Below are 27,885 nucleotides of genomic sequence, written 5' to 3' on the forward strand. Positions count from 1 at the left end.
TGTGAACTGTGACATATGCCAGGAGATACTCAGTGAGTAAAAAACTTGGTTTTGAGAGGCCCCAGCAGGACAACAGTGAGGGTTTGCGCCTGTGTGAGCTTGAGAGTGGTGACTGGGATCCTCCACATAAGAGTTATGCCAAAAGCAAGCAGACAGACAGAAATGCTCTACCTCTGCCAGGAAGACCACAAGGACCCATCTCTCTTGGACTCTCATGGGAAAAACAAGGTCCCTCTAGGAATGAAGATCTACCAACTCCTGTCACAAGTCCAGGATCCCAATACATGTCGACAAAATGGTCCAAAGAGTCCCAAGTTGAGAGCCTAATACAAAATATTACTCTAAACGAGTGACATTGTCTAGGGAACCTGACAGAAACAAACTCAGGCACGTGGGTCCCCAGATAAATGACCTGAGTTCCATCTGTGGATCCCACAATGGAAGAAAAGAACCAGCTCCTGAGGGCTGACCCCTGACTGCCACACACACCATGCATGGCACATGCATGCCTGCACTCACACATATGTGAGGTGTGCATGTACATGTCGAAACACACACATACACACAATAAGTAAGGATAAATACTGTGAAATAAGAAGATCAAAAGGAACCATAGTAAACACTAGTGAACTATAATATATCACCTAAAACAAAACCAGAGCCAGATGGTTTTTTATTTTACAAGAGATTTGCCCAAAATACAAAAAACACCCCAAAATTCAAAAATATACTAATATTGTTTTAAAGAGTGCTGCTGGCTATACTAGTAACAGGTGAATCTTAGCATTCTTGTGTATAATATTGAATAAATAATTCCTCCAGAAATGACTAAAAATCATACCCTTTTACTCACCTTATGATCATACCAAAAAGTGTTTGAAGTTAAAAAAAATATATAACACAACTAAAAGAAATCAAGTTGCGCGTGAACTTAAAAGCGCACGCCTTTAATCCCAACCCTGGAGCCGCAGAGGCAGGTGGATCTCTCTGAGTTCACAATGTGTGGAAGGCATGCGTCTTTTTCAAACCCCAGGATCATTTACTTCTAAGTGATCACTTATGCTCAGAGGCGGTATTAGATTCCAAAGACCACACCTACTACAGTCCTCAGTGGAAGACCAGAAGAAAAAGTTAGCCTAAATACGCATGGATCTAAAGACATTAAAGTGCACACTTCATTCTCACGGGAGAAAGAACAGGGATCCTTCAGACTTATTCTCAATGGAGGAGCAATTCTCAAAGGAGAAAAGATTTACAACTAAATAAAAATACCATCTATATCAAAACCTATGGGAAGGGACTCAGGTGTCACTTAAAAGATATTTTATGGACTGGGATGCCTCTAGGAGAAAATAAAAGGGCGGTGGGCATAGCTCAGGGACAGAACTCCTGTCTCAAACATGCATGGTTCAATCTTCAATGCCAAAAACAGAGAAAAGATGAAATGAGATGGCAGGAGAGATGAGAAGAGGGGAGGGGAGAGATTCACGACTGTGCCTCTACTTTGACAAAGTTGAAGAACAGAGAAAATCCAAGTATATAAGAGGAAATAAACAACATAGCCATAGTGCCAGGGGCTGGAGAGATGGCAACACTTGCAGAAGACCAAGGTCTGGCAGCTAGCACCCCCATCAGGAGGCTTCTGCCTGCCTGCAACTCCAGTTTCGGGGCATCAGAGGCTCCTGGTCCCCACAGGCACCTGCACTCCTGTGGCCCACAGTCACTCACCCAGGGACAAACATGCTTTCTTAGTTATGTTCCCCTATATAGAACAGAACAGACTCTCTATAAAATACAAAACAACATGTTTAAAAAACTGAGTTTTGACACAACACAAAATTGATTCTCTTTAAATTCTACAAAGTGGCAATAGTAACAGAAGATGTGAGAGAGTGAAGTCAAGGACGGTGGGGGTTCTGGGGTGACTGGCTGGCTGGAGTCTCAAGCCTTTGCTCTCCAGCTGCCTGGCCTGGGTGTAGAACACTGTAATAGCGTTTTTAAAGGCACAGTGCACACTCTGGTGAGTCCCCAATGCCCGTGCTCTGATTGGCTATCCCTGCAAGACCCCTAAGTTAGGAATATTCCTTCAATGAGAACTGGCACTACAATCCCTGCTTTCCGTAAGTGAAAAGAATGTTTGAAAAACCTCTCTGAGTCCCCCTAAGTCACTAACCCATCAACCTCTGAAGAGAGTGCTTGCCCACTGCAGAACCTGCCTTCTCCATCACTGTGCTCGTCTCCAGGACAGGGGAAAATGTCATGCTCACTCCATGCAGTGATGTCCCAATTGCTGTGTGCTATACTGTACAGCCAACTTTAGAGGAAACACATCTAAGGTCAAATACAAAGTAGAAGAGAGGCAAAAGGCTCCTCTCACACGTGTGTAGAAGTTCCTACTCCTACAAATGGTCACCCAATAGTTAAGGTCACATTGGAATCGATATTTAATACGAACTGAGTGTGGCTAAGGTCTTTCGGTGCCTACGCTGCTCATCTTAATGGGTTCTATTGTCCTTAATAGAGCCTGGGAACCTCAGGTGCAGAGAAATAACAATCATATAGCCGCGGCGCAGAATGCCAGTCCCGACCACCTGGTGCCAGACCTGCCTTTTTTTACCTCATCCTTACATTTCCAGGCCCCAGCTTTCTGACCACCACCTGCAGGTGATCCGGCTCACACACGAGCTGCTTGGAGGAAATGAGACAGGATAGCTAAAGCCTCCACAACACACTGTGGCCAGCACAGGGTAAGGGCCTGGTAAAGATGAAGGAGAGGCAGGGACCGGGGAGGGAGGAGGGGAAAAGGTCAAGGGGGGGGGAGCAGCAGCGTCAGCAGCAGCTGGTGGTGATGGCCTCTGTGACTGATAAACTGCCAGGATTAATCTCAAAGCCGGGATGGGGAGATGGCTCCGGGGGCAGGAGCTCTTACTATCCAAGTCTGAGGACTTGAGTTTGACTCCTGTACACCCATGTAAAATCCAGGCATGTCAGACATTCCGGTAACCCCAGCATCAGGAGGCTTGAGATAAGTGGATCCTGGGAGCTTGTTCACTGGCCAGCCTAGATTCAGGCTTACTGAGAAAATTTGTTTCTAGAGAATATGGTGGGTGGCTATAAGGAAGATGCCAGCATCCTCCTCTGGCCTTCACATGAATGTGCACCAGTGTGCACACACCTCGCCCGTGCACACACACCCCCATGTACACACACCCCACATCCTCAAACACGTCTTTCCGCTTCACTCACACAGACCCTCCTGGGGACCATCATTTGTGCTCTATGTGAAAACCATTTTCAAAGTTGAAATCACAGCACTTCACACTATATGAAGATAGGAAGAAAAGTGGTTAAAATAATTTGACAAATAATAGAACTGCGGGAAAGTTAGAAAATGTTCACATTGCCCGACTGCAATAAGTCTAGCCTTGAACTTCATTTTCTGGGATTCTTGAAATATCAGTGATTGCAGCATAAAAGAACAATTAATCGGGCTGTCTGCTCGTGTGTGAGCCGCTGTTGCCATCTACAGTTTAGGACGAGGCATGCACCACTGCCAAGCCACCAGTTCTGAGGCTCCTGGAGATGGCCATGTTTGTTTGGGGAGCACAAGCAGGGAGACATACCTGAAGGAGCAGCTCTTTCTCCACCACCTCTTCCGTCTTGCTGATGAGTCGCTTCTGCAGGGTGTGAATTTTCTGGATCAGCTCAAAGGTACTGGGGTCACTGGCCTGTACAAGGAGAGCGACGGGAGACAGCATTAGTTTCAGAGCTCCGTGGTCTGTGTGAAGTAATGCCTGCTTTCTTAAAATGCCTTTCCCACTTGAAGACTGAGGACACAAAGAACTGAAGCCAAAAAGAAAAGGAGGCATAGCAAATGACACTGACATAAATTCGTGCTCCCAAGAGTAGACTGCAGTTTCCCGCTGTCTCGACTACGGTGCCGATTAACCTGCAGGTGAAAACTGAGTGTGTTTGCCCCACCGGAAGGAAAGACCCTAATCATCTCACAACCATGTGATGTCACACTTTAGCCACGTGACCGCTGTGAGGAGATATCAGTCTTCCCTTTTTACAGACGGGAAAACTTAGGAGCAAAGAACTCGTCGGCCAGTGCTGGGGGGGTCCCCGCTGGATTCAGGACGTGCACTATTACAAAGTCTGCGGCTCTCATTAGGATGCTCTGGGCTTTCCCTGCCACCTCAGGTTTCCACAGGACTAACTTCCTGAAATTGTTGTCAACCAGAAGACCCCATGCAGCCCACAACGGGGAAGGATTGCAGGACGCAACATCTGCCTAAAGGGAGGCAGCGGGACCGAATTGCGGCACCGAGCAGTCAGATGGAATGAACCTGGGCAGCTTTGACGCTCCCTCAGCCGCTACGTGTGTTTCTCTCAGACAAGAGCTACAGGTGTACACTGACCATCTGTCCTTTGCACTTGGATTCAAGGCTTTGTTTTCAAGCATACAGACACTTTGAATTAAATCAGCAGCTGGATAGTTTCAACCACACCCCAGAGTCTGTATTTTTTTAAAATAGAAATTAATATGGAGTTGGAAACCTCCAAGATCTAAGTGAGAACCCACTGACTGGGCTACTGTGATGTGCTGGGGAAGTCCTTCTGTATATGTGATGTTTTTATTGGTTAATGAATAAAGAAGCTGCTTTGGGCCAATGGTTAACAGAATGTAGCCAAGATGGAAGATATATATATATATATATATATATATATATATATATATATATATATATATATATATAGAGAGAGAGAGAGAGAGAGAGAGAGAGAGAGAGAGAGAGAGAGTAAGCTGAGTCAGGGAGACACCATGTAGCCACCAGAAGAGACAGATGTTGGAACCTTGCCTGTAGGCCACAACCTCGTGGTGATGCACAGATTAATATAAATGGGTTAATTTAAGCTAAAGGAGTTAGTTAAAAATATGCATAAGCTATTGGCCAAGCAGTGTTTTAAATAATATAGTTTCTTTATAATTATTTCAGGTCTGGGCAGCCAGGAACAGTTTCCAACTACAGTGATGTAAGCAGGTGTGAGAGTTTCAGGTCCATTTCCCAGGCAGATCCTTGGTAATCACTGGGTTGGTCAGCTGTTCCACTTGGGGCACTAAAGAGGAATATTTCATTGCCTATGACTTTGCTTGCCCAGCACCAGCTGATGCCCACATAGCTGGACATGAGTTGGCACACATTCACTTGGCAGTCCTGGATGTTGTTAAAATCCAGGCCTTGTATTTACACAATTTATAATGCATTAACTTTAATACTTTCTTCATTAAAAGAAAATAAAAATGAAATCCTATCTGGATGATTTTCCACCTTGCACTGAACTTTGCTGTGCCATAGGCTTATATCTCTCAACATCGTAATTGGTCATTTAGCCAAAGTCCCTTTTGGCACCACATTGCTGTGTACAACTAAAAGAGGGGACCATCTTTGTCTTGACCAAGCAGTTCTTTGCTGAGTTGGTCATGTTACCTAACAGGAGCCACAGAAAAAGTCGATTACTCATCCTTCACCAGGAGTACTTTCGGCTCTAACCCCAGGTCCTAAGAGAAAGGGGTTGGCTAACACAGTCTAGGCCTTTGAAAAGATTGAGTCACCGAACCCTATTTCCTTCAGAAAATGGAAGAATGCAAAACCAATTGAAAGATGGCTAAGACGTTGGTGGGAGAGATTGCCAAAGGCAATTAATAGTCAATCCAAAGATCAAAACTACCTGAAAAGCAAGATACATACCCATCAATGAAAGCAATGTATAGCTTTCAAAGGGTCTTTTTAGGGGCAGGTAGGATTTTGTCCAAGACTTTTAAAGCCAAAGTCAAATTAACCATCTGGTTCTAAAACAACCTAATTTATATTTGATTCAGTTTTACCTCATAGGTGACAATATGCATATCATGAAACTGAAGGGAACCTCTCACCCTGCTTTAGGTTAGGAGTCTTGAATGTGTGGAGAGGAAAGCTGGGGACAGGAAGGATACTCAGCAGGTGTTACCTCAAGCTTCCTCCATCTGTGCACATTCATGGGGTTCTCCAGCTCCTCCTCCAGGGCTCGACATCTTGTCCTTTCCTTCAAGAATTCTCTTTGCATGTGGAAAAGCTCCTGCCTGGATAAGACAAGCTTTGTTTGGCAAAGAACTCTTGAATATGCTATTTTTTGCTTCAGGGAGATGGCTCAACACATAAAACACTTGCCCTGAATTCATAAGGACCAGAGTTCAAATTTCCAGAACCCATGTAAAAGCCAACCAGGTATACTGACCCACACATAATCACACCACTGGGGAGACTGAGACAGGAGATCCCCCAGATAATCTGGCTAGCCAGACAGGCTGGGTCTCGGGGCTCTAGATTCAGTCAAAGACCTATCCCACAAAGTGGAAAATGATTGAGGAACGCACGGGATATCAACCTCTATTCACCATGTGCACACTCACATGTGTGCCCTGACTCATACATGTATATAATACACATACACGTGGGGAAAAAAAAAACTAATGATTTGATCACTGTAGAAACACTGTATCTGGCATAAAAATCTGGAACTGGGAAACTTGTTTGCACTGAGAGAGATCAGCTTCCCAAACCTACGCAGGTCACAAGAATACTAATTTATTTGGAGTTCAGGAACTACCTCGGCTCTGAGCAACAGCAGCCTTTAGAATCTTGGTTCTGAATGTTTGAGGAATTTAGAAGCATATGAAAGGTACCAGGTTGATGTAGGGTTCTACTTCTGTATGTTGTGAATATGCTTTATAACCACTGGTTAATAAAGTAGCTGCTTTGGCCTATGGCAGGGCATAATAAAGCTAAGTAGGAAAATGAAACTGAATGCACAAAGAAGGTGGAGTCAGGGAGACTCCATTAGCTGCCGAAGGAGAAAGATGACAGAACCTTACCAGTAGGCCACAGCTTTGTGGTGATACACAGATTAATAGAAAAGAGCTAATTTAAGATGTAATAGCTAGCCAGGAATACGCCTAAGCTATTGGCCAAACAGTGATATAATTAATATAGTTTCTGTGTAGTTATTCAGGTCTGGGCAGCTGGGAAATGAAAGTACAGTCTCTGTTTACAAATGGCACCTACTGTCTGGGGCATGGATTCATATAAAACCTGAAAAAGCTTAAGAAAAAAAGAGGGCTTCTGGATCCACAAAAATGAGAACCAAGAGCAATTTCTTGGTAGCTACTTTTTTTTTTTTTTTTTTCAGATAGGCTCTGATTTCAGGCAGCAAGCGAAGGTGCGGCTCCTGTAGGAAATGGCTTCCTGGTTTGTACTGGCAGCATGAACGACTCTGGCTCTTTCAGGCAGTCCTGTTACAGAGAATTTAAATGGGGTTTGTGAGCAGAGTGTTACAAGATGCTTAATGGTGACGTAGACCTGCTGCATCCCTGGAGCTGGGGTGACGAGCATGGCTTGCAGAGGCAGAGAACCTACCTCCACCATGTTGGATGGGGCAGAGCCAACAAACAGACAAAGCCACAGTGTTAGTCCAAGCTATGCCTGATTATCATTTTAAAAAAGCTCTCCTGGTCAGCAAATGATTACAGATACACAATAAAGACAGATTCAGACAAAAATAAACCTCTGAATGGGTCACAGAATGTTTTAAAATGTACATAGGCTTAAGAAAAAAAAAAGGAAAATGGGTATAGGCAGTTGTAGAAAGAAATAGTTTTAAAAAGTAAAACAAAATCTTTAAAGAAACAGTAAAAGTAATATAAAAGAGTATAGACAGTCAAAAGATCAAAGGAGTAAATATTAAAAAGTAATAGAGTAAAGAAAAATAAGCCACATGAAGATGGAATATGCACAGCGAGTCTAGATTATGTATATTATTGTGTTTTCTTTGAATTTTTGACTGCAGAGAGACATTTCATTCTAGGGCTGCTAAGTTAAATCTACATATATATTTTAAAAGTATTTTGACTTCAAAATTTGAGTCTAAGGATTTGTTACTTTGTAAAAGGTGTTCTGCTTTTGTTTCTAAAGAAGATGAGAAACTGTGGGTTCCTTCCAGGCTAATGGGGTTTGGTGGAACAAGATCCCCCCCACAAAGGTCTCACAAACTCTAAAATACTTTGCCCAACAAACAGCAGGAAGAAGTTTAAAGAAAACTATGCCCAAATCCCCAAAATGATTGTTTATAAATGTTGGTTTTCATTTAAAAGGGGTTCAGTATAAGTGGTTAATGGTCACTGTCAATCTCTTTCTAAAGAAAAAAAAAGGGAGGATATGATATCAAAATGAATACTTTGCATTGGTGTGAACTTTGGTTTATTGATATAAAATTAAGGTCAATTTTGTTATATGTGTATTTTTACTCTTGCTTAAGATATGTTTATATAGTTCATTTAAAAATGTAATGTATAGTTAAAAAATACAGATTAAGAGGTAGCCATTTGTAATCAAACTTTTAATTATGTTAGGCTTCTATATACACAGAGATATATTCGACTTGATAGATAATCTTCAACACTTCAAAGACCTACAAAATATGGAATTTAAATATTTTAAGAACTTAGATGGTTCTCGACAGTGAGACATGTCTGCTTCTGGCAGCACCAATTACTTCAGAAAGGTTGATGGGCACTGAAGAAACTCATTATGGAATTTTCCTTCAATGTGACAAGGCTAGCCATTCGGGCAAGAAACTGCTCTTGCCTGGACTGTTTGATGGTATGTTGTATAAACTGGACATGCAGGACCCACAGAAAACTGACTGATGACCTTGCCTAAAGAAGGTAAGATAATCCTTCAGGGTCGCTGCTTCATGAAAGACTCTATCAGACATTCTGCAGGACATAAAAGAAAGTGATTAACTGCCAATATAGGTGAAAGAGTCTTTCAAATTTCCTGCTTCATGAAAAGGTCTGCTGGATACTATGGGCCTGTAGGCTGAAGATGGTTGCCTCAATAGTACAGAAGAACTCTGGGTGACTGTCCAGACAGCAAGATGTCTCTGTCAATTCTAGAGTTTTGGAAGTTGCTTACAATGCACTTCCTGTTTACTTAGGTAATATTATATCCTTCTGGGATCTTTGATGGAGTTGAAGACATTTATAGTTATAGTTTTCATTAGTTATAATAAAAAATAAATGAGATATGAAATTTAGACTCACAAAGATAAATGGTAGAATATTTTCTTTTATTTTTGCCTAGTACAAATAGACTAAATACTATAACTGTAATTCTTGCTTGATAACTGTTTTGTATATGTAATTTTACTATGTTAAAGTTAAAACCTTCCTTTTTATAGACAGCAGAGTTGAGATGATGTGGGATTCCACTCTGTAGGATATGAATAAAGTAGCTGCTTTGGCCTGTGACTGGACACAATAGAGCTAAGTTGGAAAACTAAACTGAATGCAGGGAGAAAGAAGGTGGAGTCAGGGAGACACCACATAGCTGCCAAAGGTGAAAGACACTGGAACCTTATCAGTAGACCACAGCCTCGTGGTGATACACAGATTAATATAAATGGGTTAATTTAAGATATAAGAGCTAGTTAGGAACACATCTAAGCTATTAGCCAGTGTTGTGATTAATATAGTTTCTATGTGATTATTCGGGTCTGGGCGGCTGGGAAACAAAAGTACAGTCTCTGTTCACACCAGGTCAGGAAGTGAACCCTTAGAGTCCCAAAATACATTTCAGTGTTTCTGTCTCTAGAGTAGTGATCGGGGTGAACACTCAACATTGCAAGTTCTACACTTGACAGTGAGTTACTGTAGTGCAGGCAACAAGCCAGCACCAATTATGGTCTCCGACTTCCATCTTCACTGCGTAGCGAAATCACATGGAGGGCTCCCAACATCCCTTTGCATGGGCCCATTCCCTAGAGGACCTCTGCTACATGGGGTGTGGTACAGGGCCCCCATTTCATAGGTTTGAAAAGTCCCGTGGATAATTTCAATTTGCAGCCTGGATTTGGAGATGCTGAGTTTGGAGCAATGGCGATATTCTACCTTAGGTCCCACAGTCAACAAGCATAGATGGCTTTTAAAAAGCCCTGAAGCCCCAGCTCCGTTTTAAATGTGCTTCTAAAAATCTCTGGGCATCTCTGGCTAATGCCACCCTCAGCATCCTGAGCGATTCTAGTTACCAAAACCTCTGCTGGAGAAGGAGAAGGTGCGAATGCTTGCTTTGACTCACGCGGTAAAGACATTACGATCTGTCCTCATCTGCCGTGGGTGTGCGGATTACTAACATGAAGCCATCTCTTTTACTTAATTGCTTCATTTAAACCAATAATACAACTTCCCCTCATTAACAAGACAAACCATTAGAATTAACTGCATGATGCTCACTCATCAGGGAGTGCAGAACAAGCTGCCTAGAATTAAAAGCATATCCTTAACACTTTGCTTTTCTAGAACATCACTGGGAGAGGAAGGAAAAGGTACAGGCTGCCACACTTGAGGACTGACTGTGGAGGAGACCCTGCACATTGGGTTTGTTTCTACTGCCTTGAACTGTAATCACAAGCCCAAACCTCAGAGACATTTGCCCAAGGTCACATAGCTGGTAGACAAGGTTGCTTGTCTCCATTTGTCCTGAGACTGCCCTCTCCTTGGAAGGGAAATAAAATGCATTATCAACAAACTAACAATATTGACAGGAAGGGGTCGAATTTGGTCCTTTTCATAGGTCATAAAAATAGCTCATGGCTGACAGACGTAATGACAGCCCTTAAGATCATTCAGTGGCTACTTAGAATAAGCCCACTTGTCTGTGAAGCCCAAATGGTGGTCTCTCTGAGTAGCAAAGTTGCGAATGATGTTTCCAGTCCCTTCTGTGTGTCTTCTCTGCATTGCCCATATTTCTACAATGAATATGTACTATGTGCATTATCTGAAAGACAAGAAAACTCCAAAAACAAAAGGATCGATCCATCCTTGATAACAGCAAACTCACGACTCCTGAACATCAGAGTCTCTTTTCCTCTAATATAAGTAACAGATCCAAACCATATCCTTCTCCCTGGGTAGCTGAGGAGAAGCTGCACTCGTACAGGTCTGTGGAGAATAAGGCAAGTCACCAAGGAATGTCAGCTCTCTCATTCAGTTCCCTGCAGTGACTCCTATGGAACCCCACAGGGAAAGCAGATGCTGCGTGGTGTAAGATTTAAAGAAGGAAGATGTGAGCTAAGTGGAAGCCGCAGAAGAAGAACTAAGAGTCAGGTAGGAAGTTTGGCCGCCTTCTAAGGAAACAGATTTTCAGAGAGTGATAGAATTAAATTCTCCACCTCTTTCCATCATATGTGTTATTCCAAGAAAAAGAGATGCATATATTAGCAAGGTGGCATTTAAATATTGATGCTTCGTCTCTTGCATGCTGCGTAATTAAAGGAATTCCAAAGAACTCACCGAAGGAGAAAAAAAAAATGAATTGTAACTGGTTTGTGCTTGTTTGTGTTTGTGCTTTGACAGAGCCAGAGAAAGGTGCTTTAATGACCTTTTTGCTGTCCCCTACAGCCCCTGGAGGGAGACTGGCCTGTTTTTGTGACACAGCATGACCACAGGGGAGACTTTATGGAAAAGTTGTTTTCATTCAATGGACCCTTTCATCCTATGAAGTCCATTTTGTGTAATTTGCTTAAAAACTTCAAAGACCCACACGAGGTCCTTCCGAAGGGGCTCCCTGTGGACCTCCACAACCCCCTTCCACCTGAGTTTCTTCACATTAGCCAACCTTTGAAGACCCACATGAGGCCCTTTTGTAGGGGCTCCCTGCAGACCTTTATAACCTCCCTTTACCTGAGTTCTTCCACGTTCGCCACACTCCTGGCGAGGATCCCCTTCTCCCTGCGCAGCTTCTTGATCTCCAGCTTAAGAATGCGCATGTCCTCCACCCTCTGGTTGTACTGGGTCTCGCCTTTGTTCAGCACTGACTGCTGGATCTTGATCTTCTCGTACAACAGGGCTAACTCATCGTTGCGGCGAACAAGCTGAGACCCAAGGATGTCTCTCTCACTGATGACCTGGAAAGACATGGCCTCTTGGAGTGAAAAAAAAAAAAAGTCTCCCTTTTCACCATAACGTCAGCATCCAACTCATCCACAAATATCTACCCTGTGTCCACACATGCCCCGTGGACAGCACACTGGAAACACCCCACTAGGTACTCAGCATGGCACTTCTCCCATTGAACAGCCATGGACTGATAATCCAGGAATGCTTGCCCTGAAGCTGTGTCCTTCAGGTGTTTCTCCCAAGGTAATTTTTTTAAGTTTTAGAAATGTATTTATTTTTAGATGTGTTTTCCTGTGCACATGCATCTGTGCACCTGGTTCATACAGTATCCCCAGAGGCCAGGAGAGGGGAGGAAATCAGGTCCCCTGGTATTAGAGCTACAGACAGCTGTGCACCGTTGCTCAGGTCCTGACGATTGAACCCCCGTCCTCTAAAAGAATAACCAGTGCTCTCAGCCCCTGCGCCATTGCTCCAACACCTCCAACCTGTCTTTTAAAAACGCTTCAGTGTGAATGCTTTTCCATCAGGCCAGCTCCTGTCCATCACTTCTTACAATCCACACTGACCGGCTAGCCCTGTTCACCACTTCTTACATATGACACTGACCAGCTTCTCCCGACAGGACCCTGAGAGCATCTGGATTTCTGCAGTGCGGTAGAGTAAGTGACACAAGCCTCTAAGCTGCAATCCCAGATTTCAGGAGGCTCAGGCAGGGAGATAACCAATTAAAGACCAGCCTAAGCTACATAGGGAGACCATTTTTTTAAAGAATTTTTTTTCTAATCCCCAAATTATGTACATGAGTTTCTATCATGTAATTATAACTGGCATTTATATATGGGCAGCTATATTATATTACAGTTTAAATTCCCTGGAAACAGGGACCTATGGTATTATTGGCCAGTGTGTTCCCAGTGCTTAGAAGAATAACTGATACCAAGAAGTGGTCATCACTGTGAAAGGGATGGGTGATTATTTCTCAATCAACCCAAGACTCTATTGCTGATCTTCACATATGAGTTGCCAAGGATAACGGACTCGTGGTTGCTTGTGGGGCTATGACAAGGCGCTTCTACCTGGTCTAACTCCTTCTTCTGCCGCACCCTCTCCCCATCAGCCTCGGCGATGATGCGCAAGAGTTTCCGCTCTTCCACCTCCTGCTTCTCAATGAAGTGCTTGGTCTCCAGAGCCTGCTGTCTCAGCTTCTGCAGCTCAGCCTGACAGAGAGTGGGCCATTCAGACACATCGCAATCAGCAGTCGCCTAAGCAGGACCAGTGGACTGGGTTTGGCCGCACGGCCATGGTTCTTGTGCTTTCCTCTCGTGTCTCATTTAACAGAGGTCCAGCACCGCCACAGCCCAAACAAGCTCAGTGTGCCTGTGCCTGCACACCCACAAGAACCAGTGAATCAACAGTGCCCAAGGATCCTGGTCATTCTGGAAGCTGTGCCCCAAGCTATCACTCTTCTAGATAAGCAGAGAAGGGGCCTCATTGGAATTCAGCAGCATATCTCCCTCCCCAACACAATTCACTAACAACAGTTCAGGAAGAGGCTATGGGTGAGGACAAAGAGGGTGTCTACACATACCAACCTCTCTAGTGGTCCTACCACAAATGGCACACTCACTACCAAGAGAAGGTCTGTTATGAGAATGAATTAAATTAGTCAAAAATAACAACTAAGCATCTCTCACAAAACATTTTGATACGACAGAAGGGTTATGATCTTTAAAAAATTCTTAAGACATCTCCGATATGGAAACGAAGATATGATATATAAGTGGCATGTAACTAAGAGGCACATTGTTGAGCTCAGGCGACAATTTTCAGTATCCTTTTTGCTATTTTTGTGTCTGTGAATGCTTAGGTATGTGTGTGCACATGTGTGTGTATGCAGATGCACATCTGTGTGGAAGCCAGAGGTCAGTGTCATATGTTGGTCTCTCACTGGGTCCCAGGGCTCAGCAATTTGACTAGGTTGCCTGACCAGCGACCAGGAACCACCTGCTCCTACCTTTTCAGCACTGGGATTATACATGGATACCACTATCTATCTCTGCCCGGCTTGCTAGATGATTGCTAGGGGTCAGGCTAGCACGCTTGCACAGGAAGCATTGCACTGACTCTTTCCCCAGCTGCCCTCCATGTACACAGTGAGTTGAAAACACAGGAAGTCAAAGAAAAAGGCATCCAACCATCACCTAGCAGAGACCTCAGGGATGCTTTCTCAGGGATCTCACGCCTGAATCAAGGTTCATCTAAGGTGGTGTTCACTAGAAATGCAGGAAAATGGGGAAAGGGGCTATTAAGTTAGGAAAGGAAAATCCTTGCCATCAAAGCCACTTCTATCTGTTTCACAGCACACACGTGACTTACGATATGCCAAGCATGACACTGTGTGTCCCTGCACAGAGACAAAGGGAAACACAGTTTAGCCACTGTCGCCAAGTTAGTAAATACTGAAGTTAAGATCTCCAAGCAGGATCTTTTGATGCAAAAGCCCTGTGCTCTGCCTACTGCCTGTATCCAAGAGTTACAAATCAAATGGAGAAGATGAGTAAGACAGTATTCATTACCCGCTGAAGATGACTGATATAGCTACCAACAGCATGAACGTGCCATCTGCTGGGATAGCAAAGGGCGTGAGCACACACAAGAAGGAGTTTGTGTGCCTGCTTGGGATTGACAGAGAAGAATGCGTCAAGTCCTTGGCAGGTGACAGATGATGCCCAGTTGGAGAGGTGTATGTTGGAGGGAGGCATCCAACAGTCGGGCTATATGAATTAGCTCAGGCAAACTGAAACATCTGCTGTGTTGAGCAGACAAAACAGTGCCCCCTTCGTAGTTGGACCAGAGGGCCAGGCTGGGGATGGGAGGAAGAGAGGCTGACAAACAGCTTGGCAGGCCTGGTATGGATCATCTGATTGAATACACTATGAAGAGTCTGCATCAAGGAACCAGCAGTTCCATGTTAAAGGAAAGAAGAATGTGTTTTAGGGGAAATCCATGGCCAGCCAGGAAGGTCAGTGGGACAGTTGACCAGTCAGCACAGGGGAGAGCAATGGGGGGCGGGAGGGCTCTGCCTTCCCGCCCCTGTAATCACAAGGGTAGAGATGAGAAGGTGACAGGCCTCCTGTGTGTGTGTGTATGTGTGTGTGTATGTGTGTGTGTGATTTGCTATATATGACAGCACAAGGCTTATACTATTTTTTGTCCTTCAGGTGACTTTTGGGAACCTCACGCTCAAACTCGCCAAAATAATAAAAGACTTGTAAAGCAACCCAACTGAGATCAAGGCCTGGTTCTAGCCTATGAGGGCCAGGAGTCATGAATTGCACACTGCAGCTTACCCAAGCAGTAGGAGACGGTGCACACCTGCTGTAAGAGGTGTAGTGTGCATATTAAGTACAACCAGCCACTGTGAAGCCAGGCTTTCTTTGATGGCACTTTGTGTTGTTCATTCATGAAATGTTTTGATTCAGGGATAAGCAAAATGAAATACTGATTGAGGAAAGGTTGGGCCTAGAATTTACCATTCAAGGGGAGTGCCTGTTGGAAAACAGAGTGAAGAACCAGCCTTCTCGGGTTCTATAATCATCTAAGGTGACAGCGAAGACAGCAATGAAATACCTGCTTGGCTCATGCTTCCCTTCATAAAACTTTTATTTTCCCATATCTGCACACTCACTTCTCTGTCCCTAAGTGCCAAGAGCGGACCAGAATCCATCAGCAGAACAAAATGAAACCCTTGTTGTTATATTAAAATGCAATCAACAGTGTGTAAAAGTATCTGTCTGAAATGTAAAACCAGCCGCGCGTCTGGCATTGCTGGGTACCTTTTTCATAAGAGATCAAGATTCTGAGTGGCCTCCTTGTGTCATAAATTTATGGGCTGTAAACAAGATGTGGCATTAGGCATTGGCAGCAAATGTTAGCATCAACAAAATACCTAGGGCCTAATACATTTAGCAGTTATAAATCTGAGCTGCCTCTCAGGAAGGGTGACAGTTGCTATGCACCCAGCTGCTGCACACCTACCAGGCAACATCCTAGGTAGGACTTCAAGTTCCTGCACCTGCTAAATGCACTACTGGTGGCAGGAGGTTACAGTGAGATGAGTAGACACACCCTTCACTAACAATTTTGTTCAGCTTCAGGGTTGTATAATTTTGAAATCAGTACTTATGGACTGATTATCATCAAATATGACATTGGGCACAAATTGTATCTCAAGAGCCACATTTTGGAGAGTCTCACTGGCTCATGCATGAACCACCCAAGTCTTCGGCCACAGGTGTAATCAGGCTTTTTCTCGTCCCCCACCCCGTGCCTCCCATGAATACCAGCTCCCCGTTCACATCGTTGGACAGAATCACTAAGTGGAAGGATGTGGTAACCTGAGGCCAGTCCCTAACATGCTACCAAGCTCTGGAGGCAGAGAACTTACTGCTGTATTATTCACGGGGAATCAAAGTGCTGTCAAGCAGATGCAGGATGGCTGGGAAGAGGTGAGACAGCACTGGGGGCTTGTTAGTACAGGAAGGCAGGCATTCCAAACGAGAAGACTCCTTCGGAGTCGATGAAACAAGGGTGGAGTGAAATAAACAGAAGGCTGCAGATTGAACCTGATCTACAGAGATCCACCAGCATGCTGTCAGAAGCGGGACGCACTGACGGTGCCTGTGATCCCGAGTCAGCAGAGACTGGGGCCAACAGAGAGGGGGAAAGAGAGACGCAAAGAGAAAATTGTTCGGATGAGGGGACTGAGTGGGGTGCAGGTGACCTCCTATGACAACCATCAGTCTAGAGGCTTTGGGAAGTAGTAAGTTGAATTGTCCTATAAAAATTTCTCTTGTGATCTACTGAGTCTGTGTGATTATGCTCCTCCAAAGGGATTATGTGCCTACATAGTTTTTAGAATAAAAGAAAAATATCTCTGTGGGCAAAGTTACTAGAGAATCTGCCCTTCCCTCTGGAGTTTTAATTTTCACACAGAAGATACTTGCAGCCCAAAGGCCAGTGTGGAAATGTGATTCAAATTCTTAGTCTAAACCGCTCAACAAGCTGGAACTCCACATATGAGCTGTCATAGTGTTTGCAGGGATGTCAAACAGACTGAACGATTGGTCAGAATTATCCATATTCACAGCACCATGACCGACCGGTCACCCTCGGATAACCTCAAAAAAGAAATCAAACAAGCTTCATTCTCTCTCTGTTACTCACCCTTCCCTCAGTGAGAAATGCTGGTAATCCCACTTATCCTGCACACCCAAAACCATCACCTTCCTAAAACCAGTGACCAAAGCCATCCAGACTTGAGACTTCCCGTTGGGAGTCCATCTCCAAGGCAGAGGCCTTTTAATCACCCTCGTATCTGCTCTTTGCCCACTCCGATGCCCAAGCATGTATAAATGCACAGCCTACTTCCCTTTCTCTTATTATGATGTTTCTTTGGTGCTATATTTTAGATGCCTAATAATGGAAGGCATCATTAAAATAGATACAATCTAACAGCAAACTCAAAGAAATTGGAAGTAATTAATCTTTTGTATGGGACACTGTTTATTCTAAAGTGAGATTCCATAGGAAGCATTTAATTCCGACTTGGACTTCACTATGGTTAATCTTCCAAATTGGGAATCACTTGGGAAGCAGACTCCTCCAGGAGAAAGAGATGATATACCAATTAGCAAAGTTTATTACACTGAAGCCTTGCTAATGTGGTCCAAGAGGCCCCTGGTGCAGCGGGGTTTATAATGAGATTTTTCCAGTTTGTTCAACAGTAACTAAACCCCATCCTGCTAGTGACTCTGGGATAAAACAAACTGTCCCCCAGCTAAACAACTTTTGACCAAGAATAAGAACAAACGTGGAATAGTTTCAAAGTTTGTAAAGTTCTTTATATATCAGTAAGCTTGGATGAAGAATTCTCCATGTTTTTTCATGAGCTGGAGTGATGGGGATAAAGTCCTAAATAAATATATCTATTACCACATTCTTTTCATAGAGACACTTTTGCCATAGTTTAATCTCTCTCATACTGAGTGTGTCTTAAATTAATTTAATGCAACAGTTCCATTTCCATGAAAACCTATCATTAGGGTGTCAAGACTGTTATTAAATTAAGAGTACATATTTCAGACTATGGCATCCTAGAATCAAGGAAATGTGGCATTAAACCTGTGTGGTGCTGCGTGCACGCGCACAAGACAATGTCTGTCTTTGAAAGTCACTGTTTGCAGAAATTATGGCACTCAGCCTCTGTAGTAATTCATTTGTATTTTAATAAATAAAGCTTGCCTGAAGTTCAGAGAGTAACGCAGTTATACTGATCAACCTTACAGACCAGGCAGTGGTGACACACACCTTTAATCCCAGTAGCCACACTAGTTTGCCATAGAAACTGGGCAGTATTGGTGCATGCCTTTAACCCCAGCCCTAGAGAGGAATATAAGAGGAGAAGAGACAGCTCTCAGGCACAGTCTCATTCTGAGATTCCTGCAGACAGTATTGCCACTTCAGACTGAGGTAGAGGTAAGAGCCAGTGGCTGGCTGTTTTGCTTTTCTGACCTTCAGGTTGAAATAGTTTCTGTCTCTGGGTTTCTATTCATCATGCTACATGCCTCTGACATGCTATAAAGATACAGGTGGATCTTATACATCCTTAAGGATTGTGCATGTAGATTGTTTACACCAAAATTCCATCACCCTCTTAGATGTTCCTCAGTTCAGTCCCTTGGTCAGATGAGAAAGAAGGGGCACTCTATCTCATATCGTCTTAATGTATGTGAGTGTTCTAAACTAATAGGTTTAAAGCACTTGTCTATTAGCATGTGGAGGTGCCTGCCTATAATCCCAGCACTAAAGAAGTACAGGCAGTGGATTGGTCAACTCCAGTGACCACATTGGTGCCTAGCCCAGTTGTCATCAGAGAGGTGTCAACCAGCAACTGATGGAAACAGATACAGACCTACAACTAAACAGTAGTTAGAGTTTGGAGAATCTTGGAGATGAGGAGAAAGGATTGTAGGAGCTAGAGAGGTCAAGGACATCATGAGAATACTCACAGAATCAACTAACCTGGGCTCAAAGGGGCTCACAGAGACTGAACCGACAACCAGGGAGCCTGCATGGAACTGACCTAGGCATATATGTTACAGTTGTGTAGCTTGGTTCTCCTGTGGGACTCCCAGCAATGGGAACAGGGGCTGTCTCTGACTCTTTTACTGGCTTTTGGGACCCTACTTTTCATACTGGGTCACCTTTCTCAGCTTAATACATGGGGAGATACTTAGTCTTGCTGCAACTTGATATGCCATGTTTTCTTGATACTCATGGGAGATGTGTCCTTTCCTAAACAGAAACAGGAGGAGTGGAACAGAGAGGGTATGGAAGGAGGGAGGGGAAGCTGTGACTGGGATGTAAAATGAATAGATAAATTTATTTTGAAGAAGAAGAAGGAAGAGGAGGAGGGGAAGTAGTAGTAAGTAGTACAGGCCAGAGGCTCATGAGTTCGAGGCCAGCCTGAGCTTCTTAGGAAGACCCTGTCTCAAAAACTCAAGGACTGGATATGTAGTTCAATAGTAGAAAGTCTTGGATGTACAAGGACCTGAGTTCACCCCCAGAATCATTTTCTTAAAAAGGCAAATAAGCAAGTGTGTTTTTGTAAGATCTGTGGAAAGAGGTGTTTCCAGAAGGAGAGGCTGCAAAGGTTGAGAACCCTAGATACAAAGTCAATTATGAACCTGGTCCCAGCAAACCAAGAGATGGAAATGCTCTAGCACATGGTAGGTAACAACACTGCAGACAGAAAAGTCACCTGCATACAAAGGAGTGGCAATTAGGGGCAGACAGACAAATAGCATCTTATTGAAAGCCCAGAGTGGAATCTGGGTGTGTTGGGTATGAACACAGGGCTCGTCATGGGTTGTGAATGCAAAGGGGTGGTACGTAACCTATAAATTCGAGGCCACTACCCACATGTTAGCTTCTCTCCCACTGAGGCATATTGGTCATAAATGAGCTAGGAGCCACGGGCATCTGCCACTCTCCTCCCCCACTGGACCGGGACCATCACCTGTGAGGAGACCAAGGCCGAGATGGCAAAGGTAATCTTCCCAGCACCTGGTGTGGGTGGCCTCTGGATCTTAGCAACTGAGGCTACAGGTAACCATTCCTGGTTGCTCTCCTTGCCCCTTGGTGCTTCTGGGTGAGCAGGAAGATGCCAGCCCAGAGTGCCTGCCTTTAGCCCAGTACCTTCAGGGTTTCCTTCTCCTTTTCGATGCGCTGTTGCTCCAGGTGCAGCTTCACCAGCGCCGACTCCTTGGCAGAGATCTCTTCCTTCAGCTGGTCCACTTGATGTGTCATGATCTTTAACTTTCTCTTCATCTCTGTTATTTCATCCTAACCAAAAAAGGGAGGAAGGTTTGGAAACCAGACAGACACCATCCTCTGCATGGAAGTTCCATATTTATTTAAGAGCGCTCTCAAAACGGTGCCTGACTAACCCTGACTAGGCTATTCCTTTGTCTCTTGTGTCCATCAACATCAAAGTACCTTCTAGCAATGACACAGAAGAGTCTCAGGAGACACACGACATATAAATAGTGCACTATGTATCACAGATGCTCAAACACACACACACATACACACACACACACACACACAGGAACATTATCTCCTTTGACTAAAGAAGTTAGAAGCACAAAAATCATCGTAAAAGAGATGCCAAAGCCAGGACTGCAGTTTAAACAGGAAGGAATATATACAACTGCACTCTAAGTCTTGGCAGTTAACAACCAATCTAAAACCCGAGGTAAAAGCGGCAATCCTATATAGCAATGTAAATGAGGCTGTGCTCTCTGTGTGCTGTTGAGTTCTGTCACTCCCAATTCCCGCAACTTGACCGTGTGTAGAAACTGATAGTAATTCATGCAGATGGAGCAGGGTTCCTTAGTATTGCCTAACACTGCCCTTAGAATAATAGAAAGTTCTTTAAACCTAGGGTAGAGAGAAATCAAAATGTAAAGACACACATACTGTTTACCTGAGTCTCCACCAGGTAAGGACACACACTGTTTACCCAAGTCTCCACCAGGTAAGGACACACACTGTTTATCCGAGCTTCTACCAGGTAAGAACACACACACTGTTTACCGGAACCTCTACCAGGTAAGAACAAACACACTGTTTGCCCAAGTCTCCACCAGGTAAATACACACACACACACACACACACACACACACACATACACACACACTGTTTACCTGCGTCTCCACCAGGTAAGGACACACACACTGTTTACCTGAGCCTCTACCAGGTAAGGGCACACACACACTGTTTACCTGAGTCTACACACTGTTTACCCGAGTCTCCAGCAGGTAAGGACATGAATACCGTTTACCTGAGCCTCCACCAAGTTTTTGCTGTACAGGTTCCTGTCTGATCTCACGGTTTCATACAGGTTTTGTTGCTGCTTTAGTTTAGTCTCTGATTCAGCAATTTTCTTCCTGTAGTCAAAAATCTGTATTTCACGGACTTTAATGTCTTCCATGTTTGCAAGGACCTGGGGGAGAAGAAAGTATTTGAACACAGTTAAAAAGCCCATCTGTGCTTATGGGTTTGGGAGAGATGAGGTTTTTTATCTCAGAGTAGCTGCTAGAGATGCCAGCACTCAGAAAGTTGGTGACTATCATCGCGTCTGCACAGCACAAAAGTGAAGAGCAGATTTTACACACACGGCACTAATTCTCAAGTATAAAGGCTAACACGGTTATTTTCTAAGGTTATAAGTAGAGAAGAAATTCCATTCTGGAAATGTCTACTCTGCACCACACACAAAAATAGGGCAGGGAGGCCCTGAACTTAAGCTCTTAACATGCAGAGCTAGGAAGTTGTTACAAGAGCGCTCTCTCAAATTCATTGTGAGGGGTTTTGCAAAGTGACCTTTGGGGATAGCCATCTGACTCTGGCTTGCTAATGCCAAGCCCTTTCTAGTTGATCTAGGTAGACTTCATAAAACTACAATGGACTATACACACAACACTTCCAGTTGAGACAAAAGGCCACATCGCCTTCACAAAGATGAGAAACGGGCCTGAGACCCCAGCGTGATCTGGAATTCCTCCCCATAACCTGTCCATGAAGGAGAAATTCCCTAATCATGACTCTGCTGCAATGGCCACAGAAACTGACTCTAAAGGAAAAGTTATCTTTTAAATGCCTTTTAAAGACTTTGGCAGATGGACAACAATCCATTAAATTACAATGTAAATAACACCAGCACATGAAGAGACAGAAATTTTAAGATATTGCGGCATTCTAGTGAACTTTCAGTGGTGACAACCGACAGTGAGAGGGTGAGGTGGCAGAAGACGGAATGATGGGGACATCCTCGAATAGCATGAGTCTAGAAGGTTCCTCTGAGAAAGCAGCATTTTTTTTCTAGAACCTAAAGGTGAGAAAGGACCACACACTTTTGTCAGGCTCATGGTCCTGTGGTCCAGGCACGTGCTGCTTGTGACCAACATGTTACCAAGTTTTTTGACAGTAGACACTTTCTTCCCCGCCCCAGCCCGCTTATCTGTCAGCGTGGAATTAGTAGTTCCAGAAAATGCATTTTTCAACCAGCCCCTTTGTAGTGTTTTCCCATCAGGCCTGTTGTTTAAAATATGTAAGCACCTGCTGAGAGCTCCTTACAGATAGCTAAAGTGACACCAAGCTCTACTATGCTCTGCTAAGAACCTTCGGCACACACAAGGCCCCAGTGTTCTTCCAGGATCAATTCATTTCATATACTGAATACTGAAGTTCTCATTTAAAAGTAACGAGCTTCTCTATGATAGTCCCACATGCCATAATCTCAATTCAATTCATAAACATGAAGTGAGCACTTCTTTCTTTACATGGGCCCCCTCACCCTGCATCCCACATCAGTCCCTTGTCTCCACAATACATAAGGAGGTCAACAACCGGGTGCATCTGTCTCCTGCTCTTCCTTGAATTCTGATTTTCTACTCAGGTCTACAAACAAACAAACAACAAACTAGGCCGCGACAATAACTCACAGCTGTCGGTTATCTCTACGGCCATAGCACTTTACGTGTTTTAATTCATCTAATTGTCACTGGTGTCCTATAATCAGGAAAACTGAGGTCAAAGGAAATAATACTTCCAACTGGCTCAACTAGCAAGTCTGCAGCCCATCGATTTCCTTCCTTTATATTCTTTGCTTGGGGGCTCATTCTCATTCTTTAGACATCTTTTTGAACAAACTTCCCCGCAGTTACCTTAAGGAAACCATACTAACTAGCTCTAAGTCATTCTCTTGAATATCCTGTAGCATGCATGCGTGCACCATCACACAGTTAACTACCTGACCACTTTTTGCTACCAGGAGCCAGGTTGCAATGACCATTTTGTACAAGGATTCGCATACATTGGCGCTCTTGCTTCTGGGAAACGGATTCCCAGGAGTGGAATACCTGGCTCAAAAGACATATATATATTTTTAACTTTAATACATATTGCTAGATTGCTTTCCAAAATGGTTGTAACACTTTACATTCTCACATCACCAGCACCACCTTTTTTAATAGGAAACTACCGTGGCAGTTCTAGAAGAAACCTTCTTTGGACAGACTAGATGATTCCTTGAATGTGCTATTGAATTTGGTCTGTTAAATTTTCATTTAGGACCCTACCTATGGATTTTTAAGTGGTTTAGGCCTGCAGCATTTCTGTTCAATTTTAGCATTGGGGTACCTGCTAGTTTCAGAAAGCAAATGAAATGCCTTTCTGTTCATTCGTTCACATCCCTATCTGTTCATTCATTCACATCCCTGTCTATCATTCGTTCACATCCCTATCCATTCATTCATTCACACCCCTATCCATTCATTCATTCACAGCCCTACCAATTCATTCATTCACATCCCTATCCATTCATTCATTCACATCCCTATCCATTCATTCGTTCACATCCCTATCTGTTCATTCATTCACACCCCTATTCATTCATTCACATCCCTATCTGTTCATTCATTCACGCCCCTATCCATTCATTCACATCCCTATCCATTCATTCATTCATTCACATCCCTGTCCATTCATTCATTCACACCCCTATCCATTCACTCATTCACACCCCTATCCATTCATTCATTCACACCCCTATCCATTCATTCATTCACAGCCCTACCAATTCATTCATTCGCACCCCTATCTATTAATCCACTCACCTATTCATTGACTCACTCACAGATTCCTTCACTCCCTTGCCTCTTTGGTCATTCACTCAAAGAACCTGACTATGGCAGGCCCTATAAAAGCATGATCATTACAAAGAGGAACAAGACACATCTCCTGCCCTCCAGCTTATCTCTAGTGAGTGACCCCACTACAGAATGGATATTAAATGAATGGTTGGAATCAGTGATTAAGACATACACTGGAAAGCCACTGGATAAATTCTAAAGACAGACTCACATATCTTATCTAAACAGATAATGTTAGCAGCTTTATAATTAATGAGAACTGCCTCTTTGTTCTTAGTACTCAACCCTCCCACCCAAAAACTCACATTGTACACAATCACTGTGAAAGCAGTGAGTTCATCAGTAAAGCAATGACTACCACCATCACCCCAAAATTCCATAAGTGCATAGGTAGCAGCTTTTCCTAGATCTAGACACAAAGAAGACACAATCATAGCTTCTACCATTATAATTATATAAAATAAGAATTAGCTGCATATAATTAAGAGTTACGGAAAGCATTTGATAGGTACCTGCCATTGTTTATTTTTGTTGTTTACTGCTATCATTCAGTTGACGCAGACAGAAAAAGGCGCTAAAAATATGTGCAGACTCAAGGGGAGTGGCTTGGATGGTTTGTTGGGGCTTCGGGAAGCAAGCTGTGTGTCTGGGAGAGGTGTGTGGATACCAGGAGTGAAAAGAGATTCTATTCCTTCATCCAGCACTGCTGCAATCTTCAGAGTTGGACTCTTAACAGAACAGCAGGCTGCTTTGAAAGATATCAACCTGGTAATTAAAATAAATGTTAGGAAGAAACGTAAAATCTAAATAAGGTACTCATCAGTGGATCTGTTATCTGATTGTAAGTACGAAAAAGAAAAAGAGAGAGGGAGGGAGAGGAGGGAGGGACAGAAGGAAGGGAAGGAAGGAAGGAAAGAAAGGCAGGCAGACTGGCAGGCAGGCAGGCACCAAATTAGCCTGAAATTTTGCCTCTTTACAGAATAGACATCACCCTCACGGGGTCAGCGAAATGAAAAGACCGAAACTGCTCTGGGCAGTGTCATCAGCACTCAGAATATCTAACAGTGCATCAGGGAATGGAAAAAACTGCTTGTTCAATCACTTTGAGAGATGTTATAACAAGAATTATCCTTTACACAGACAGAATAAAGCTCCAGAGAAACGATGCTGGCAAGGACGTTTCTTTCTTTCTTTCTTTCTTAGCATCCAAGAAGCGGGGCCATCGTTCTGCACACAACAGTGCACAGAATCACAAGTTCACTTCTAGGCTCCTGAAGCCAAGAGTCAGGAATCCGTCACCATACCGAGAGGATGAGCGACATTTAAGTGACAACGAAGAAACAGCAAGTACTGAAGCTAAGGGAAAGGAGAATCTGCAAATTGATTTATTCCTAAGCATCGAGACTCAATTTAGTCTAATGCAAAGCATTTAAACCAATGTCCCACAGAAGTTCATAACCCCAAAATGTATCGGATGTGTTGGAATGCGATGCCACAGCCCAGCTTCTCATCAGAGCTGATCCCTATTAAAATGAGGTATTAGAGAGGAGGTGGGGAGCTCTGAAGCTGTAGCCTAACGAATTGATCCCACTTTCAGGTACTCCAACTCCTGAGGTCAGATGCATTCAAGTCTAATAGCTCCTACAGTGATAGAATCAGAGCCCCCAGCATCTGCAGGCCCCTCTGGAGGAGCACAGAAAATGGCAGCAGTGCAGAACGGGGTAGAGTCCTCACTGTAAGCCCCTCCTACCATTTCTCTTCCTGTTAAAAACAACCTGCCAACAGAAATAAGGCTGAAATAAAAATCAGTAGGAAGAGACGGGAAAATGGCAGCATGAACAAGACATAGCATGGACTGAGGCTGGAGGAGAAAGTGGACCTCTGCCTGTGTATGATGAGACAACAGTACAGTCAGATTCCCAGACACATCCCTCTGTCTCAGCATCTGTGTTCTCCTGCTGCCCCCGTCTTCACCAGCCACAGGCAAATTTGTCCTAATTTTTCTAACCTTCATATTGTATTCGCCACGGCAAGCTTGGAGAGCTGTATCTGTATTGCATTTCAGTGAGATAATATACATTTGTGGCGCACTGTTCAGTGCCTACCGCATAGCAGTAACCATTAAACAAATGCTAACCTGTCATTATGTCAGATTATACTGTGTCATGTGCATCTAATACAAGTACTTAACAAATCAATTGGATTTTCATCGGAATTAAGTTCCGTTCTGTGGGGAAAGAGTGATGTGCGGTCCGTTTCTTTCACTATGACATAGAAAGCTTACAGTTTATGTATGTCTCCTTCATGGCTACGCTGGGGTTCTACCTAATTCAACATACTGTATATAAATGCAAATTAGTATCAAAAGGAAGAGCTTTATTTTATTATAGAGATATCTATTTCATGAACAATATTTGGGTGTGTGTGTGTGTGTGTGTATGTGTGTTACACTTGTGTTGGGGTACCATTGCTCATGAATACGTGTGTGGAGATCAGAAGTTGTATCTCTCTCCAGAGACGAGAATAAAAATGAGTATAGTATGTACTGAAACCCTGAAGTACATTACCTATCTAATAATTCTTAAATATCCCCTTGTCCCACAAATTCTTAGAAGTATTTTTCCTCGTGAATGAGGTTGAACTCTGTCATGTGATTTGCTATAACCAATGAGAAGTCAGGACAGTATGGGAGTTGAGAGAAAAAGTGAGTTTGGATGGTCAAGTATCTTGTGCATGTCTTCCATCATTCACATATAAATTAAAAGATGATAAACATGTGACTCCCACCAGGACCAAATTCACATCCCAGAGTCATATTCAAGCAACCTCAGCCTATACCAGTCCACTACCATCCTATGAGTAAGAAATAAGTGCTTATTTGTGAATGCCACTGAGATTTCCCGCTGGTACAACATGGAACATATTTATCACAAATTTTGATGGAGATGAATGCATTAGGAAAGGGTTGGGATGCTGAGCCATCCAATTCTAGCATCGTGGGGCTCTTCTCGGTCACTGAAAATGCCAAGTTAAATTGCTAAAATATACTATGGGATTTTAGACTTTGAGGATTAGCCTTCTCTAAACCTGAACATTAATGTTGGGTTTGCAGCCCAGACAGCCCAGACAGAAGAGGAGACTGTCTGGGTGTCACTTAGAGCTGCAGGTGCTGAAGAAAATTCAGATCTGATCACCCAGGAGGGTGGCATATTTCACATGAATTTTTAGACACAGTAGACCCCTAGTGTCAAGTATTATAAATACATTACTGAAGAATAATGCAATCCAGACTCTTAAAAGTGAGTTTTTGATATGCTCATATGAATGCCCTATTGTACTTTTCATTCATTCTTTCAGAAAGTAGATGAGTACCTGTTTAGCAAACAACTCGGAAAGACCTCAAAACCGAATGATGCTTGTCCTGGAGAACTCAATGAGTACATTGAGGCAGACAGGACCACTATGTAGGACAACACAGATCTCCTTAAGAACCAGAAGGGAAACTGAATCCCAAAACAGTAAAGGCCACTTTTAAAGAAGCACTTTACTGAAAATGGAATCGTATTGGTCCTTGGGGGAAGGGAAAGATGTTCTTTATTTTTTACTTGTCTA

The 27,885-nt window shown here is 43.5% G+C and overlaps 1 protein-coding gene across 1 annotated transcript in view; it reads right to left on the reverse strand.

The window, feature by feature from the left end:
* The window catches only part of Cfap58 (cilia and flagella associated protein 58), a 107,963-nt gene that overhangs the window by 44,219 nt on the left and 35,859 nt on the right, over nt 1-27,885 (reverse strand). The window contains exons 10-15 of the mRNA XM_057779264.1: nt 21,402-21,563; nt 20,255-20,401; nt 13,072-13,212; nt 11,780-12,003; nt 6,013-6,124; nt 3,624-3,728 (exon numbers count right to left, since the gene is read on the reverse strand). Coding sequence (XP_057635247.1) covers nt 3,624-3,728; nt 6,013-6,124; nt 11,780-12,003; nt 13,072-13,212; nt 20,255-20,401; nt 21,402-21,563 — 891 coding nt within the window. The remainder of the gene's footprint in view (nt 1-3,623; nt 3,729-6,012; nt 6,125-11,779; nt 12,004-13,071; nt 13,213-20,254; nt 20,402-21,401; nt 21,564-27,885) is intronic.

Source organism: Chionomys nivalis, chromosome 8 (assembly GCF_950005125.1).
Source record: "Chionomys nivalis chromosome 8, mChiNiv1.1, whole genome shotgun sequence".
Taxonomy (NCBI): domain Eukaryota; kingdom Metazoa; phylum Chordata; class Mammalia; order Rodentia; family Cricetidae; genus Chionomys; species Chionomys nivalis.